General features: G+C 38.1%; 1 protein-coding gene across 1 annotated transcript in view; it reads left to right on the top strand.

The window, feature by feature from the left end:
- LOC120089274 (proteasome adapter and scaffold protein ECM29) overlaps positions 1 to 19,199 on the top strand; it is a 57,649-nt gene that overhangs the window by 26,038 nt on the left and 12,412 nt on the right. The window contains exons 18-25 of the mRNA XM_039046693.1: positions 2,086 to 2,236; positions 2,327 to 2,496; positions 3,249 to 3,605; positions 4,466 to 4,633; positions 4,750 to 5,040; positions 6,198 to 6,374; positions 7,009 to 7,272; positions 7,760 to 7,858. Coding sequence (XP_038902621.1) covers positions 2,086 to 2,236; positions 2,327 to 2,496; positions 3,249 to 3,605; positions 4,466 to 4,633; positions 4,750 to 5,040; positions 6,198 to 6,374; positions 7,009 to 7,272; positions 7,760 to 7,858 — 1,677 coding nt within the window. The remainder of the gene's footprint in view (positions 1 to 2,085; positions 2,237 to 2,326; positions 2,497 to 3,248; positions 3,606 to 4,465; positions 4,634 to 4,749; positions 5,041 to 6,197; positions 6,375 to 7,008; positions 7,273 to 7,759; positions 7,859 to 19,199) is intronic.

A 19,199-nucleotide genomic window follows, 5' to 3' on the forward strand; every position in this document is an offset into this window, starting at 1 on the left:
ACCACCTCTTTTCCTCTGATTTCTCCTCTTAGCTTCATGGTTCCCTTCGCAGAAAACCCAAGTAGTGAGTTCAGTGATAGCTCTGCCTTTTCCCCCACCTCAATTTTCTTCATTTCAGCCACTTCTTCCCCTTCGGCCAACTCTTCTTCCTCCATTTCTTCCTCTTCGTTGGTTATGAATAGCATCAGTTGCCTATTCTTCTTGAATTTACATCGATGCCCGGGTGCGTATTTTTCATTACAACGAAAACAGAGCCCCTTATCCAGCCAGTCTCTGAACTCCGCGTCACTCAATCTCTTCATAGGTGCCTCCTTTTTTATGGGAAAATTGGGTTTCGCCGGAATGGGTAATATCGGATTCACCGGAATAGCGACTTGCTTCATGGAGGGGTTGTCCTGAATCCGACCTTGGTTTTTTTCGCTCATCTCCTTCTTATCGTTCAGGCCCATTCTTTGGTTCAGCCCACTACTGCCTATTTCCTTTAATGCTAACTTAAGGGCGATATTTCTGTCATCAACCAACAATGCTTCCTTCATACAGTCATCCAAGGATTTAGGATTTCGACTCACGACTTCAGCTTGCAACTCCGTTTCCAGTCCGTTCATGAACGCATCCCTCAAAACCTCCTTTGATAGGTCCGGCAAGTGTGCCGAATAATTGACAAACTTCTTCACATACTCTTGGTAAGAACCTTCCTGTCGAATTTTGAGAAGTCGTGCACACAGATTCCTTTCTCCTACTTTCCGATAATGTTCAAACAACCTCCGCTTCAATTCGTCCCACGTGGTGATGGCCCTTCGGTTATTACTCCAGCGGAACCAGTCGACTTCATCGGGGGCGAAGCTAATCACTGCTACCTTAACTTTCTCGGTGTCGGAAAGATTATGTATCTCAAAGTAGTGCTCCGCACGATAAACCCATGACTCCGGATTGTCACCTGTAAACAGAGGAAATTCAAGTCGCTTGTACTTACCTCTATCTGAGCTTCCGACTCCTGAGATTTGAGAGGACTCCGCTTCTTCTACCTTTCCTTTCGCCTTGAGGTTGCTTCCCTCCGTTAACATCGACACTTCTTTCTTTCGAGCTACATTGCTCTCCCGGACTTCCTCAGTGAGCTTCTCGAGATTTTTGCACAATCCCATCAACAGGTCTTTTAGCCCCGCCATCTCCTTCTCCGTGATGTCCACCCTCTCTTCCACTGTTTCTGTATCATGGCGCGCGTTTTTCCCAGGATTGCGGCTCTGATACCACTAATGTTAGGCACCTACACTCAACCTCCTCTCTAACTAGCTTCCGATCAAGAAAACAGAGATATATTAAGAAGAAAAGAATAGAGAATAATAAAAAATAGCACGATCTTCTTATTTAACTATTTCTTCCTTAAGCAGTCACAAACTTCAGAAGAATTCACACTAAAAAACAGAAGGAACAAAGAATGAATGAAATACTCAGAAAACATTAAGACTAAAACGACCCAGCTTTGAATTCGAGAGATGCTGGAAATCTCTCCATGAAGATCGACTCTTCCCTCTCCTTCACTAAATTCTTCCTGCCTCCCTTTTGTTCATCCTCCCGTGGTCCCTCCCCCTTTTGTTCATCCTCCCGTGGTCCCTCCCCCAACGGCCTCCTCCTCTATTTTGTTTGTTGAAACCGTGTATTCACCTCCCACTATCCCCTTAACCGCATCCATGTGTGAGTTTCCCTTTCTGCCCCTCCTTTTGTAAGTAAATACGATAGGGGGTTTTACATATTCATCTTTTTAAATTAAAAGATTCTTTTGTGAGTGACGTAGGAGAATAGCTAGTGTAGTTATCCACACACCCATTACTCTTTCGATCTAATATTATTTTATGCTGGACTGTATTTAAATGTTGAAGTAGAAGGCTGTTCAAGATACTCATCAATGAATTTCATCATTTTGTCATATTTATAGTTATTATTGTACCGTCTATTATATCATATGTTAGGCCCATATATCTTCTGAACAAGAGAGACTAATAACAATGGCTTCTACTTAAATTTATGTTAAATCTGAAGTCATTCTATTGTCTAGAGCTGCAGTCATTAACTTTAAGATTTTCACAGGTCACTCAGACATTGCTCGAGGATATCCTTAAGTGCTTGGTTAGCATTGTTAAATCTGAGACTGCGGCAATATCCTCGGTGGCAATGCAAGCCATCGGTCATATAGGGTTGCGTATACCATTGCCACCACTTAATAGTAATTCTGAGTCAGGTAATCATTGTTATCCAAGTTGGCAGTTCTAGGGTTTTGTTGCTTGTGGTTTTTTCTATGGACTAAATTATTTGAGTAAACTGAATGCAGTTGATGTTTTGATGATTTTGCGTGACAAGTTGAGCAAGCTATTGTTGGGTGATGATATTAATGCAATTCAGAAGATTCTTTTATCCATTGGACATATATGTTTTAAGGAAACATCATCAACATGTCTAAATGTTGCCCTGGATTTAATTTTCCATCTGTGCCGGTGCAAGGTGAATTTAATCTATCTGTATAACCTTTTGTGTTCACTTAACAAACAGAGATTGTGATGCAGGCTTATGCATTAACCTATAATTCTTTTACTTTTGCTTTCTGTAATTATTAGACTAGTTAATAATTAGTTTTTACCTAAGCTTATTTTTATTTTTAGCGTATGGGTAACTAGTGTAACTTAATCCTCTTTTTCTTTATCCTAACCTTTTTAGAAAGGTAGGAGCTTCCTTGTGTATATTTTATTTTAAATTAATAAAATAGCTCCCTCTGTGGCTTAGCATTCCACCAGATTGTGTTATTAATCTAATGATATCAATATATATGATCATATAATCATCACATTGAACTTCTAGGTAAGAAATATGAGATTGAAGTTCAAACTAAAACTTTTAGGACAAATTTTGTTCATGTTTGTATTGTTTTGCTTTATTTTTTGTTATTTCTGTTTTGCTCTTTCTTTCTCTTCTGTCTACTCTTATGAAGTCTGTGATTTCTCCTCTGGTAATATTTTCTTCATTAATAAAAGTCTTGTTTTCTTTAGGGGGAAAAAAAAACTAAAATTCTGGGGGAATAAAATCCTCATTTAGTCTAGATTCTTTTGGTTTCTCTCACGTGCTAATAATTGTGTGATAAAATTTTGTTTCCTTGTTAGTTGAGGAAAACTTATGGCAAGTTCTTCGATGTAACATCCTATTTTGGATATGATAAGATCTTATTATTATATAACTTCCTGCACTGCCAAAAATTTCAGGTTGAAGACATTCTTTTTGCTGCTGGGGAGGCTCTGTCCTTCCTATGGGGCGGTGTTCCTGTGACTGGTGACGTGATTCTCAAAACCAATTATGCTTCTCTTTCTTCTGCATCAAACTTTCTTGGGGGAGATGTGAACTCATATTTACTAAAATATAAGTGCAACGTAGCTGGAACAAATGAAACCACGGAAAATTTTCATGCTGAGGTTAGAGATTCCATTGCCAAAAAACTGTTCGATGATCTTTTATACAGTACAAGGAAAGAAGAGCGCTGTGCTGGAGCAGTCTGGCTTGTATCACTTGCAATGTATTGTGGTAATCATCCAGCCATCCAGCAAATCCTTCCACAAATTCAGGTCTGTGTCTAATAAGCAGATTTAAGGAAATAATATTCATCTCCCCACCTCAAAGATTCAAACTAGTGAAACAGAGCTGGGAAATATTCATTAAAAGAAAAAATTACACTTTCGTCCTTGAGGTTTGGATTATGTTGTCTTTGGGCCCATGAATTTCAAACTCGGGGATTTATTCATAAGGTTTGAATTTAGTATCATTTTTGTTCCTCACTCTAATTTTCTGTTTATTATGTAACAAAAACCGAGGTTCGATTCTCCCACTCTGCAGATTATGTAACTAAAGTTGACATGGTAATATTTTTATTTTTTTAAAATAAAAATATATTTTTTTCATTTTTGAAAAGAAACTTTTTACTTTTATTTTTTTATTTCTCTTTCCCACTCTTCTTTCTTCTTCTTCATCCTCTTACCCATCTTCTCCTTCCTCTTCAATGGTCATCGATGATGAGAGGCAGATGATGGTCGGCTGCCTCTCACTGGCGACTGCGAACTTCATCATCTTCCTTTGAAAAGTCAACAAAATCACCAAATTCAAATATCTTTTTTCAGTTTCATAGTTACAACTTGTAAAAGCACCCCAATTCAAACATATATCTTGAGATGCAAACTTCATCAAACTTTTTTTAAAATTTTATTTCATTGTACTAGTTCACGGTAATCTTGAGATTATATTGTTTATGTTTTCTGTTTCATCTTTGATTTTTCTTGTATTTTGTGCGTTATACTCTTTTCATTATACCAATCAAAAGTTATGTATCCTTTCAGAGAAAAAATTGACATTGAAAAAAAATTCAATCTTATGAGTTTATCATATCATTCCACTCCCCATTCAAGAGATATACGTGTTTATCTGAATGCAGGAAGCCTTCTTAAATCTTTTGGGCGAGCAGAATGAACTTGTACAGGAGTTGGCATCACAGGGAATGAGCATTGTGTATGAATTGGGTGATTCATCAATGAAGACAAACTTGGTAAATGCTCTTGTTGGCACTCTGACTGGTTCAGGAAAGAAAAAAAGAGCAATTAAAGTAAGTCAATGTTTTGATATTTATATTTTTTTGTCCCTTTCCTTTTCCCTTTCCCAATGTGCTCCTTTTTCTATTTTTGGTGGTGTGAATCAGAGGCTCACATATTTATTAATCAGCTAGTTGAAGACTCTGAAGTTTTTCAAGAATCAATAGGTGAAAATCCTAGTGGAGGAAAAATAAGCACATATAAAGAACTTTGCAGTTTGGCAAATGAGATGGGGCAACCAGACTTAATTTATAAGTTTATGGACCTAGCGAACCACCAAGCATCCTTAAACTCCAAGAGAGGTGCTGCCTTTGGGTTCTCTAAGATAGCAAAGCAAGCTGAGGATGCATTGAAGCCTTATTTACATTCATTGATTCCAAGGCTTGTTCGATACCAATATGATCCTGACAAAAATGTGCAGGTACTTCATATGCAACCTCACATGCCCTCGATGAAACCAACAATAAATCTTGTTCAGGAGTTAACAATTAATTGTATAGTGCTTTTATTCAATCTTATGATTTATTATATGAGATTTCGTTTGGTTAGGGGGTTTAATGACATGAAGTTCTAAGATAGTAACTACTCCAGGGTACCTTTACGTTAATTTACATCCCAACGGTTGTTATATAGCAAACTGGTTCTTATTAACTGAGTGTAATTTCTTGATGTGATCGAAAAAACTTGAAAAATTAATAACATAAGAAGAAATTTCTAGTTGCTTTTAAATTCTTTCAATCTTATTTGATGTTTAAAATAGTCTATTAGTTTAATTACCAATAATTATGTTTATTAATTAACCGATAGTATAAGCGTGCAACAGTATTCTTTGATGTGTAAATATACTTTTAAATATTAATGATAAAAAATACCTCTGTTGTTAAATTTTTAAATGAATTTTACGTTCTAATATTGTTGTACTTCGATATTGATCAACGTAATTTGACCATAAAATTAGCATTTTTTTTAAAGGAGAGAAATATATATTATCTGTGAAAGGACTTTAGGGTAGTAGTTTTGGATTTACATTCTTATCTCTCCAACTTTTTATAAAATCTGAAACTAACACACACCTATACTTAGTGTAACTGGATTTGGGCATGTTGTGGATGAATTGTAGGGATTTTTTTTACTACTTTATTTTGTAATGAAGTTTATGTATTTCTTGTGGTTGTAGTTGCGCATTTTGTTACTTGATTTTGAGTATTTTATTGCTTGAATTTTGTGCGGTTTATGGAGAATGCAGAAATCATGATAAAGGAATTTGATTCTATTTATGCATTCACTATATAATCATGTTTCAGAAAAGGACTGAATTGCTCAAATAGTTATAGGAAAAATAATGACTGTAACATGGAATTTGGTTTTCTATTTGCTTTTGTCCAGACTAAATTCATATATTTGGTAAGGCATTGAATTTAAGCCGCCTCTTCTAAATCACTTCATTATGGTGAGAGGAAAGTTAATATGTTTCTGGCATATGTTATTTCCTTAGTCCTACGAGTGCACTACTTTTTCATTAAGTTCCCATCCTCACGAGTTTGGCATAAAATAATCTTCGTTCTTGTGATTTTCTAGGATGCAATGGCACATATTTGGAAATCACTAGTGGATGACTCGAAGAAAACTATCGATGAAAATTTAGATCTTATAATAACTGATTTAATAACACAAAGTGGATCTAGGCTTTGGCGGTCACGAGAAGCGTCTTGTCTTGCCCTTGCTGACATTATACAAGGACGAAAGTTTAGTCAGGTAACTATCATATTGGTTGTGTATGTTGTAAGCATTCTTTTAGTTGACAACATAAGTTCGTTCATGTGCACATACTTGTTTAAATGTAAAGCTGAGAGGATGAAATTTGGATCTTAGCTCCGAGATCTAAAAGTCTTCAAGTTCCATGAGTAATCTCTGCAGGTCGCTCAAACTGAACAAAGAAGGCTCAAACTGGACAAAGAAAGCTCAAACTGAACAAAGAAGGCTTTACCTTGTGAATAATATTTCTTCTCCAGCATGATTTGACAATTGCTTATACATCATATATTAACAAATAGAATGAGATACAAGAATTCAAATTCTTTATATATTACAGCTACATATGTGGTCTTTTTCAACATCTTAATTATTTTCCTAGATTTGGGCATTCTTTTTTCTTTAAGTTTATGAGCTTACAATTTGGTTCAGAATTTGGATATAAAATAAATATCAAAATCCCTCATTGAAGATCTAGCAAATACGTCAACATCAATCTAAAAAACGTCGATTGGTCATATGATCTATGGATGGCTGCTTTCTCATTATTAATCTTTTTAAGGCATGCAGATGTGGCATTCTTTTTTTTCTCTTTTATTATAAAGTGGCATACATTATATAAATCTTTTTCATGTAGGTAGAGAAGCATCTGGAAAAGTTATGGTCAGTAGCATTTCGAGCCATGGATGACATTAAGGAGACTGTTCGAAACTCTGGAGATAAGTTTTGTCGTGCTGTTACTTCATTAACAATAAGACTCTGTGATGTCTCCTTAACGGAACTGGCAGATGCCAGTAAGGCAATGAACACTGTTCTGCCTTTTCTGCTTTCAGAAGGAATGATGAGCAAAGTTGATAGTGTTCGCAAAGCATCTATTGGTGTAGTGATGAAGCTTGCAAAGGTTAGTTTTGTCTAGAATTCCTCTTTCGGTGTTTTATATTTCTTTTCCAGCAGTATCCTAAGTTTAGCTTTTTAAGTCTAAGAAGAAAAAGTTGATCTTGATGTCAATTTCAGTGATTAGGATTTATGGACATATTGATAGATATTTGGTTATCGATGGAACGTTACAGACACTATCAAGGAAAATGGTTGAATTAATTAGTAAAACTTTAATATTTGATTTTTTTTTTTTCCTTTTCTGAACAAACCATGATCATTTAATTGATTTAATAAAAAGAAACAAAACATTTGAAGCATACAAATCCAAGTGGAGTGGAAAAAGAAATAGAGATAAATACAATAGGAAGGTGACATATATTCTCCCTTCTTTACAATGAAGACATAGACTATCCTTTTCTTCTTTTTCTTTTTCTTCTTTAATTCTTGAACATTTAAAAGGCTGGACTTCTTTTCTGATGATCCTGTTCCCTTATTTTCCTTATTTGCAGGGTGCAGGACCTGCTATTCGTCCACAATTATCTGATTTGGTCTGTTGCATGCTCGAAAGCTTATCTAGCCTTGAAGATCAGGGACTCAACTATATTGAGGTTGGTTTGGACCATTCGGTTAATTTGTTTGGCATGAATTGTATTGTAAACTCTATTACTCTAGATGTATGACTTAGGCATTAATTCGGAAGTTAAGGTTAGGAAGTTGAAATACCTGGTGTATGTTGGATCATAGAACTGGGGCTTTCCCTTTGAAATGCTTGGGTAATATGGTTTACGTTAGTAGACTAGGAGTAGGAGGTTATCTGAAAGGCAACAGATCTGGGGGATAATGTTGCTTTTATTTGTTTTAACTTTTTATGTTGTTCCCCTTTTTTAATATTCAAAATTTCTGCATTTTACTTGTATAATGTTGGAAACTCTTCTTTTTTCATTTTTTCCCCTCTCTATCTAATTTTTCTAATTATTATATGGGAGTTTTCCCTTGCTTGCAAAACAGCAGAGCAGAGGAGATTAGGAATTTAGGATAAAGTTCAGATACTCCACGGTGTCAGTATACCCATTTCTAGTTCTTTTGAAAAAGGTGCTTAGCATTCATGAAAATTGATTCAATAGAGCTGAAAGTTACTAGAACGCATTCTTCGGGTAGAATTTAAGAAGTCATTTATACTGCAAGAGATCAATCAATTACCGGTTAGGAATCTTCCACCTGCAAATAGAAATATTCCCAACAAGCTATCCCAAGAAACAGAGCAAGAGCTCTGATGATTTATATATGTATATTCAAGGGAAAAATACAGTAAGAACACTTCAGCACTTTCTAGAGGGCTGGAAATCCTCTCCTCCAAGCCTAAGCCTGATCACAATTCACACATACCCTGCACTCTACTCACAAAAACCCTTCAGAAATCTCTCCTTCACCATGGTCCCCGCAATGCTAACAAACTCCACTCTCCACTAACGACTATCCCGCACGTGGGGATAGTGATTATTCAATGGATAATACATTTTCTATAAGAACCAGCAGCACTTAAAAGAAATCCCAACTGATTTGAAGAAATTGTCTCCCTTTTGACTCTTGAGCAAAGCAGAAGCCAAACAGACACATTTGCCTGCCTCTCTTTACACCAAATTACTCTATTTATCATCACTTCTCGTAACAAACCAAACCAACTAATTATTAATGTAACATTAATAAAAAAAATTGTATGTTTCGTATCAATTTTTGCTGGATTTTATCTCAGGTTAACAAAGTTTCTGTCAACTAAGATTATATCACTGGAGAAACAAGTAGTTTCCTGAAGGCTGGAGACTCATTTTGCTTGCTTCAGTTTTACAAAGTTCACCGCTATGTTATCCTTCAACTTTTCTAATGTCTTGCATGGCAGCTTGTTCCATTGGTAATATGGTTTCCACAAAGCTCGATGGAAATTTTCGTATGATCCTTTTTCATTTGGTTTCTATCATTAAACAGCCTTTCTGAAATTAGACGTCCCATGATTAAAATAGCAATAGCATTACGTACCCAGATGCGAAACACCTAACAATGTCTCTCTCTCCTCCCTCTCCCTCCCCGTCCCAACTCAGCCTCCCTCCCCCTCCGCTAACCACCTCGCCGGTTTTCTCTATGGACCCTCACCTTAACCGCGTCCCTTTCCCTTCTGTTTCCCTCTTTTCCTTCACTCTCAAGTGGTTCCCCTTCCCGCGGCTCACTGTGCGTTGTGTCTGTGTGTTTTTCGGCCATGGAGATCAAAAGTTGTTGTATTTTGGATCACTTTTTTTGTATGTGGCAAGAGGGTTCCGGGTTCCTCGTGGAAGATTTGAAAAGAGGCCAGTCCATGTTCCTTTCTTTAACCTCAGCCATTTGGCTCAAAGAAAGCTTTAGAAGACTATTGTTTGGTCCAACTTTTGAATTCTTTTTGCTAAAGGAAAGATTAGACGAGAGTTTCATCCATTTAGCCAAATTCCGAGCTAATGATAAGTGGTTTGTAGAATGTGCAGTGTGGCCAGCCTCAGGGGGAAGAAAGAATATCACGTTCCATATGGTGATGAAAAATCTGGTTGGCAAGAGTTCAAGGACATGATTGAAGCTAGCATTCACATCTTCAAAGATCCATCTGTTCAGCAAGATCATCAAGAGAAAAGATATTTAGAAGTGGTGAAAGGAAGAAAAGAGCTCCCTCAGCCGGTTTCAAAACCCCTAAAGCTTAACACAGTTGCACATCAAAAGTCCTCTATTCAGAGTTTAGTAAAATAGACTAAGAGCTCATTTTGGATTCAAAAGAATCATGAAGTTCTCAAAGAAGATTTTAATAGCTTATGGCTCATCTCAAGGCTCCTGGTCTATAATGATTAGAAGGAAATTTCAAAAGTGTTGGGTGAGACCTTCAACTCCAGTGTTACTATAAATCCCCTGTTTGCAGATAAAGCTTTAATTAAAGTCAGTAATGGTGATTTGAATGCTCTAATTTCAAACCCGGGAAAATGGCAAATGTTTGGTCCGTTTCACTTGTTGTTCGAAAAATGGAATCTGACAAGGCATGGAAGAACCTCAGTAATGAAAGGTTTTGGAGGATGGTTATCAATCAAGAACCTTCCACTGGATTATTGGGGAAGAAATACGTTTGAAGCCATAGGTGCTTATTTTGGAGGTTCGGAATCAATTGGTTCAGAAACTCTCAACCTAACAAATTGTTTAGAAGCCAAAATTCAAGTTAGAAGAAACCTCTGTGGGTTCATGCCGGCTACAATCGAAATTAAAGATGCAAATCGTGGTAATTTTTATTTAAACTTTGGAGATATTGATTGTTTAGAAGCTCCATCCAAGTCTGTGGGGAATTTATTCTTTAAGGATTTTTCTAATCCAATTGACCTTATTCGGTTAAATGAAGTTATTAAAGATGAAGGAGTCAATTTCAATTTAGATATTTCGGATTGGACCTTCCTTGTCTCCTCACATTCCAAGCCTAATTTCTCAAGAAACCCGAATCTAATCTCAAAAAAGAGTTCCCTGCAAAGAGATGCAAGTTTTGCGGAGGAAGTTGAAAAGCCACATTCTCCTCATTCACTTCACGGGAACTCCAACCACCCTTTCCTCCATTTTAGCCGAAGAAGTCGAACAGCTTCCTGCTAGTAAAGGGTCTCTTGTGAAAGAAGTCGAACAGTCACAACCCTTTAATGACAAAGCTGAAAAGGCGCCTCGAGTATTTAAGAAGAGAGAGAAGGGAGAAGATGATTGTGTAGCCGGCTTCTTGCCTTTTGAAGTTGAACAGCTGCTTACTCAAGAAGGTGATAAGTCCTTGGGACTTTGTGATGCGGAAGTACCTATGTCAAAATTTAATTTACGGCATGCAGCTTTACTTTTCCCAATCACCAAAGAAGTCCATTCGTCATCCAAGTCCGTTACACTTCTCCTCTGCTCCAACCCGATTAAGCCTCCTTCCTCTATTTCCACTAAAAATCTGGCTCCCCTGCCTCTGCCGGTTCCTGAGTTCTCCTTAAAAAATTCAGTCTCCTCCTCCGCGTAACATCTCCCTCCCTGCTGTAAATCCTGTCTCTTATACACATCTAGATGTGTATAAGAGACAGCCTGAGTTCTCCTTAAAAAATTCAGTCTCCTCCGCGCAACATCTCCCTCCCTGCTGTAAATCAGTGCCAAGGCTTAGCAAATCAGGGGCTAAACGACAACACAAAGCAAAGCATCCCCCCTGCCTCTTTAAATCCTTCCCAAAGCATTTCATCAGAAGAAATCTTGTGAAGGATTCAATCAAGATATCAAGTCTTAAAGCCAAATCAGTGGCTGTTCAAAACCCGAATTTATTAGAAGCTCATTGCACTTCAATTCAAGATCAGCCTCAAAGTTTCAGGTCAGCTCCCCCCTCCCTCCTCTCCCTCCTCTTTTTGAACACTCTGTTTTTTCTCTACCTAATTCAAAGTATACTTTTCTGAGAGGTTCTCCAAGCTCCAACCTAGGTGATTTTTCAAAAGATAAAGGGGATGTCTTCCTTAATTCTCCCTTCAGTGTGAGTAGTAAAGAAGGGGATTGGGTTAGATCTGAAGGATTTTCAGAAGAGACAAGAAAAGAAGCCCCAATTGAACCTGATTTAAATCCCCTGTTTCAGACAGAGGACAACTCTTCAGAAGCTATGGTTGTCAGCTCCATCTCTACAGCCATTCCGTGTGACCTTCCAGCTCATCTAAAATCTATAGTCACGGATTGTCGTCTCATTCTGGATTAACGGTTGGTCATTGAGGCTGCAACCAAATTTTTGGCCCTGAATTATGAAAAACGTGACTTGGAATACTAGAGGCCTAAAAGATGTTAATAAAAGGATAGCTCTCAAGCGTTTTCTAAAGAAACATAATCCAGTAGTAGTTCTAATTCAAGAATCAAATAAAGATAGCTTTGAAATGAGCTTCATCAAAACCCTTTGGAGTTCCAAAGAAATAGGATGGGAATTTGTGGAATCATATGGAAATTCAGGCGGATTACTGACATTATGGGATAAGAGTTTGATCTCTGTGGTTGAAACTTTGAAAGGAGGGTATTCGTTATCAGTAAAATGCATCATTGCTTGTAATAAGACTTGTTGGATCACTAATGTTTATGGATCAAATGATTACAAAGAAAGAAAATTTGTTTGGCCAGAACTTCTATCTCTTTCATATTATTGTGTAGAAGCTTGGTGTATCGGGGGAGACTTTATTACAAGATGGGCGCATGAAAGATTTCCTATGGGTAGAAGTACTAAAGGAATGAGGAAATTTAACAACTTCATAGACCAAGCCAATCTTTTGGAGGTCCGGTTGGGAAATGGCAATTTTACTTGGTCTAGGGAAGGTGTTTCAGCTTCAAGATCTCTATTAGACCGCTTTTTCATCTCTAAAACTTGGGATGAGCTGTTTGAAAATTCTAGAGCTAGTAGGCAAGTCAGATCCTTCTCAGATCACTTTCCAATTTTGCTAGAAGCAGGGTCTTTTAGCTAGGGTCCTTCCCCCTTTTAGATTTTGTAACAGTTGGCTGCTCAATAAGGAGTGTGTCAAACTTATTGAAACAGTTTGGTCAAGCAGTAATGTTCAAGGTTGGGCTGATTTTGCCCTTAATCAGAAGCTGAAAAAGGTAAAGACAGCAGTAAAGGAGTGGCATTCGAAATTCCAAGAAGATCAAAGAAGGAAAGAAGAGGGGCTGTTAAAAGAAATTGAAAAATGGGATGCTCTTGCCGATTGCTCTACCCTTTCTAGTAGTGAATTGGCACTTAGATCCACTTTGAAGTCAGATTTAATGTCTCTTTATAGACTGGAGGAAGTAAATCTAATTCAGAAAAGTAAGTTGAATTGGCTCAAGCTGAGAGATGAAAACACAAGTTTTTTTCATAAATACTTAGCTGCAAAGAAGAGAAAAAACTTTATTTTTTGAACTAATAGATGATCAAGGGGTGCCAACGACTTCTTTTCAAGAGGTTGAACGATTAATCCTGAATTTTTACAGCAACATTTTCCTTAAATCCCCAGGTTTAAGGCATATTCCTTTGAACCTAGATTGGCCATGTATCAATTCAAATAAGAATTCAAGCGTACAAGCCAAGTTCTCACCCGAAGAAATTAAGGCAGTTGTAAGAAAACTTGGAAAATGCAAAGCACCTGGACCCGATGGATTCACTGTGGAGTAATTTTGGCACTTGATCAAGGACAGTATGCAATCCACCTTTGAAGATTTCTATAAGAATGGTAAGCTTAACGTGTGTATAAAAGAAAACTTCATCTGTCTTATTCAAAAGAAGAAAATAGCAGTCAAGGTTAGTGATTTCAGGCCAATTAGTTTAACTACTGTGTTATATAAGGTTGTTGCAAAGTTGCTGGCTGAAAGAATAAAATTGGTTATGCCTAGCATTATAGCTTCTTCCCAAAGTGCCTTTATTGAAGGAAGACAAATATTAGACCCCATTCTTATTGCTAACGAAGTTGTGGAGGAATATAGAGTGAAAAAGAAGAAGGGGTGGATTCTCAAGCTTGACTTGGAAAAGGCCTTCGACCGTGTTGATTGGGAATTCCTAGAAAAGGTGTTGAGAAGCAAAAATTTTGGTCAGAAATGGATAGATTGGATTATGGGCTGCGTTAAAAATCCAATGTTTTCAGTCTTCATCAATGGTAAACCAAGGGGAAGGGTGGCTGCCATAAGAGGTATTAGGCAAGGTGATCCCCTCTCACCTTTCCTTTTCCTTCTTATAAGTGAAGTTTTAAGTGATTTGGTGAACAAGATTATTCAAGCCGGTCTTTACGAAGGTTTTGTGGTTGGCAAAGATAAAATTCAAATTTCCATCCTTCAATTTGTAGATGATACGCTATTATTTTGTAAATATGACAGAAACATGCTTGCAAAACTAAAGCAAACGGTGGAGTTTTTCGAATGGTGTTCAGGGCAGAAAGTAAATTAGGATAAATCAGCCCTTTATGGTATAAATGTGGACGAAAATGAGTTGATTTCTACTGCTGCTTCATTAAATTGTAAGGCTGATCATCTTCCAATCCGATACCTTGGGCTGCCGTTAGGTGGGTACCCGAAAAATCTGTCTTTTTGGCAACCAATTTTGGACAATTTTCAAGCTAAATTGGACAAATGGAAACGTTTCAACCTATCAAGAGGAGGTAGAGTCACATTATGCAAGTCAGTTTTGTCTAACCTCCGAACGCATTTTATGTCCATATTCATATTGCCGGATGGAGTGGCATCAAAATTGGAAAGGATTACAAGGAATTTCTTTTGGGAAGGACACAATGGCAGCAAGTTAAATCACTTGGTGAAGTGGGCTTCGGGGCAGAAACCTTTGACAGATGGAGGCCTCGGCCTTGGTGGATTCAAAACTATGAATTTAGCACTACTTGCTAAATGGGACTGGAGATTTTCAAAGAGGAAGGCTCTCTTTGGGGTCAAATTATCAGAAGCATTCATGGCTCGGATCCTTTTAATTGGCACACGGCAAGTAAAGGGGGCAGAAGTTTGAGAAGCCCGTGGATCAGTATTTCGAAGTCTTAGCTAAAAGTTGAGTCGTTGGCCACTTTCAAACTTGGAAATGGCAGCAGAATTGTATTTTGGTTAGACCCTTGGGAAGGAGTGACCCCTTTCGGTACCTTATTTCCAAGTCTCTTCAAAATCACCTTGTTTCCAAATGGTTCGGTTGCTGACCATTGGGACAGCAGATTGGCCGCTTGGTCAATCACCTTTCGTCGTTTGCTTAAAGATGAGGAGATCATTTCTTTTCAAGAGCTGCTTGGGGTTCTTGCAACAAGGAAAATTTCAGAGGATGTTGATAAAAAGGGAGTGGTCAATTTCAGCCTCGGGTCTCTTCACGGTCAATTCCCTTAAAATACACCTTTCCCCTTCCTCCCCATTGGACAAATCTCTTTACTCGGCCCTGTGGAAGACTTGCAGCCCGTGAAGGATTAATATTTTAGTCTAGATAATGCTTTTTGGTCAGCTGAATGTAGCTTCAGTTTTGGAAAGAAAGTTGGCAACCAGCTATATTTCTCCTTTAATATGCCCTTTGTGCCTACATTCGTTTGAAGACTCCCTCCACCTTTTCTTTGCGTGTTCCTATTCAGCTCGGTGTTGGGAGAAGTTGCTGTCCTTCAACAACTTTTCATGGGTTATGAGCAATGATTTTAAGGGTAACTTGCTGCAGCTTTTAGTTGGTATAAATCTCCACAAATCCAGCTGTAGATTATGGATTAATGCGATCAAGGCTCTTTTGGCAGACCTTTAGTTTGAAAGAAATCAAAGGGTGTTTCATGATAAGGCTCTTGGTTGCCAAGATCGATTCAAATCAGCCCGTCGGCTTGCTTCTTCTTGGTGTATCCTCTAGAAGCATTTTAATAGCTACAGTTTATTAGAATTCAATCTCAATTGGAGAGTTTGCCTCCCTTTCAAGTGATGGTTTTTAGCCTCTTTAGTAGCCAGCGGTTTTCTTTGATTTTTCAGACTGTTTGTTTCTGTTTTGCCCCTGTGTTATTTTGGGGAGTGTAATACTTTGTGCTATTCTTATATTTATAGCTAGTCTTAGTTTGTTTTTGGATGTGATGAGGGCGCTAAGGGGGTGTCAACCTAGTTGAGATGCCCGGGTGCGCTAGCTGATCCGTTTGGTATTCGGTTATTATTCTGCTCATTGTATAACCCTCTTGTACTTTGTGCTTTTGCTCGCTTTTCTCTTATATCAATGAATTGTTTCCTTTTAAAAAAAAACAGCCTTTCTGAAATTTGTTTGGATTGAAGAACAAGTTTTGTATGTACAATCTCTTCTTCTTTATTGGGTGATTGTTTCTTGTAAAAAAGAAAAAAGAAAAAAAATTGTAATGGTTCATTAAGATATTTGAGTGGGTATAGATTAAAGTGCAGTGTACAAAATCTAGGATCGTTTAATTTTTCCATTCACCTTTTTCATTTGTGGTGGAGGGGTTATGTTAAACCCCCAATCATACATACTTATAAGCAGAAGGACTAAGCGGAAGGACGGAAGAGGAATTGCACCCATGATCGTGGGTGAAGGAGGGAATAACCCTGAGATAGGAGGTTGAAGAGAGGGGACCATTGGTTTGGCTATAAACGAAAGGGAGGGCGAGTCAGGAAGAGTGTCGACATTTTGGGTAAAGCTCAGTAGCTTTTGGAGGAGAGAATTTCCAGCCCCTCTCAAATTGTGCTGGTTTAGTTGTTTTCCATTTTCTTTCCTTTTTTGTTGGTTATTTTGATACTCAGATCGTACTTATGTTTCTTTCATTGTAATAGTTGCTTTCTGTTCGTTAATATCAATACATATCCATCAGAGCTTTGCTGCTCTGTTTTATTTGTTCCTTTGTTGGGTTTTACTGCCTAACAAATTGGTATCAGAGCCATACAACCTGGGGCGAACAAGGCAAATGGCACAGAAACAAATCAAAGAAAGGATGGAGGTGAATGAGAGGGAGAACTCGGGGATGTAGGACTTGATCTTGGGACTCTGTAAAAGCGTAGAGAAATTATCAGAAGAAGTTTGCGAAAATAGCTCGGTACGGAAGTATGAAGAATCTGGTGTGGCTGAAGGATCTGGTAGGAAGTTGAAAGGAAAAATGGAGGAGGTGGACTTAGCTCAGGTCAAGGGACTGCAGGAATGGATAAAGGTAACTATAAAAGACTGGAGATGTTGATCTTCGTGGGCGAGAATCCGGAATCATGGGTTTATCGAGCAAAGCTATTGCACTTAAAAATGTTGTGTTTATTGTGAGCTACACTAGATTGAAGATGCGATATCAATATTGTACGTCTAGTTGCAGTAATCATGCGCTAATCACAAGCTTTCTTGTTATCAAGTCAAGTAAACAAGATTACGAGTTTCTCAAGATAACCCATGGTCGAACACAGGGATTTGTACTAAGAGGCGAAGCAAATATTGTCAGAATTACGTCAAGTTCATGCGATTAACTAATTTACGTGAACTAAATATCTAAACTAACAGAGACGTCCTTGAGATAGATTATGAGAGTACTTAAGGGAAACAATAGTCTTAATTTGAAGAAAATATATGGAAAAGGCAGTGTTTGGGGGAGATCAATACCACATCACTAAGCTTATCGTGAGAGTTTGTCCTGGCTTACAACTTCCGATTATCGCATACCTCTCGGTGGCCAGCCACACTTATCATATTTCTATGATGCGTGAATGAGATTGCTATGAGTGCAAGGTTGTTTCTATCTCTAGAAATACTTCTTGCTTTGCTTAATGAGATCCACAACTACTTTCCTTCTCAGGTAGTTCGTCATAGCTACTTGACTCAATGAGTACTCATAGGTAAGCATTTTAATACTCATATATTAAGCAAACAGGATAACTTCCACAGATTCTACTTAGATCATGATATTAACCTTTCCCTTTACCTCGTTAGAATTAGTTACTCATGACATCAGATAAAGTGAAAGCAAAGATAGAGAAGATGATGAAAGTGGACATGATGATATCAAAATAGAAATAGAGTTGTTGAATACACAGATGAACAATCTCTTAAACAAAATGCAATTCAACAACTAAAGTGGTAAAGAGATAAGGTGAAGGGCAGTTGTCAGCAATCTTTTGCTTCCAACAGATGAATGTCGAGGCTATTGGTGTTATAATGGTTGGGTGAATGGAGAAGGCCCTCTCAGACGAAGCTCCGATGAAGGATCAGGGTGAAATATGGAGGTGGAATTTTCTCTCATGAAAATCTCAGTCTCTGGGTCTAGAAGTCCATCCCTTATTCATGGCGTCAAGGCTCTATTTATAGAGTCGTGCACTGACAATTGTTAGGATTCCCGCTTTGATCAGCCGTCATCGTCCGACGCGGTAGGTGAGAATGTCAGCACTGCTATCATAGTCAATATTCTGAATGCTTGCCAAAAGATCCGCTGGTACAGACTCAGAGATCCTGAGGTATGCGATCAACCATTTGTTCCTTGCAAGATCGACACATGTGGTAATTCCTGCGGTCAACTGCAAAATAGACACTTTGCTGCAACATAACTCATGATATGCGGTCAGCGGGTGTTCTTGAGATACTTCAGTGTAAGTTCAATATTTAGCATGAATTCTTAACAAAATTGACAAATATTCTTCTTATCTATCCTCATTATTCTAAATAAAAGACTATAATAACTTGTATTTCTACAAGTTATCAAGAGCATTATTTCGAAATTCATGAACTGAGCGATGCTGAGAAGGTGAAGGTGGCGGTGGTTAGTTTCACTCCCGATGAAGTTGATTGGTTCAGATAGACCCATAATTGGAAAGCGATCTGTACCTGGAAGGAGCTGAAGAGACGGATGTTTGAGCATTACCAGTCGTGGAGCGAGGTTGCTGAGGATCAAGCAAGATGGTAGCTACGCATACTATGTGAAGAAATTTGTGACTTATTCAGCACCATTATCGGAGATGGCGGAGGGTGTCATCGTGGATACATTTTTGAACGGGCTTGAATCGGCGATTCGGGCCGAAGTCATCAGTCGGCATACTGTGGGCTTGGATAAAAGTATGCGGGAGACCCAACTCATTAAAATGAATAGTGGGGCGGTGAAGGGGAACCCTAAAGGAATGGAGACTGGAGCAATATGGCAGGTGATGGTTCCTATCGAAGGAAATTTCGTGAAGGAAATGTCGGTGAAACGATTGTCCGATAGTGAGTAGAGGCAACGGCTGGAGAAAGGACTGTGTTTTCGTTGCAATGAAAAATATTTGCACGACCATTGTTTTGTAAGGTTAGAGAAAATCGAGAACTAATGTTGTTTATCACAAATGAGGATGAATTGGATGCAAAAGCAGTAGACGAAGAATCGAAGATGTTCCTAAATTGAAATCGGTGGAAGTAATTGAGGATGTTGAAATCTCTCTTCGGTTGATGAGGGGGTTTTCGAAACAAGGTACCATGAAATTGAGGGGAACCATTGG

Source organism: Benincasa hispida, chromosome 10 (genome assembly GCF_009727055.1).
Source record: "Benincasa hispida cultivar B227 chromosome 10, ASM972705v1, whole genome shotgun sequence".
Classification (NCBI taxonomy): Eukaryota; Viridiplantae; Streptophyta; class Magnoliopsida; order Cucurbitales; family Cucurbitaceae; genus Benincasa; species Benincasa hispida.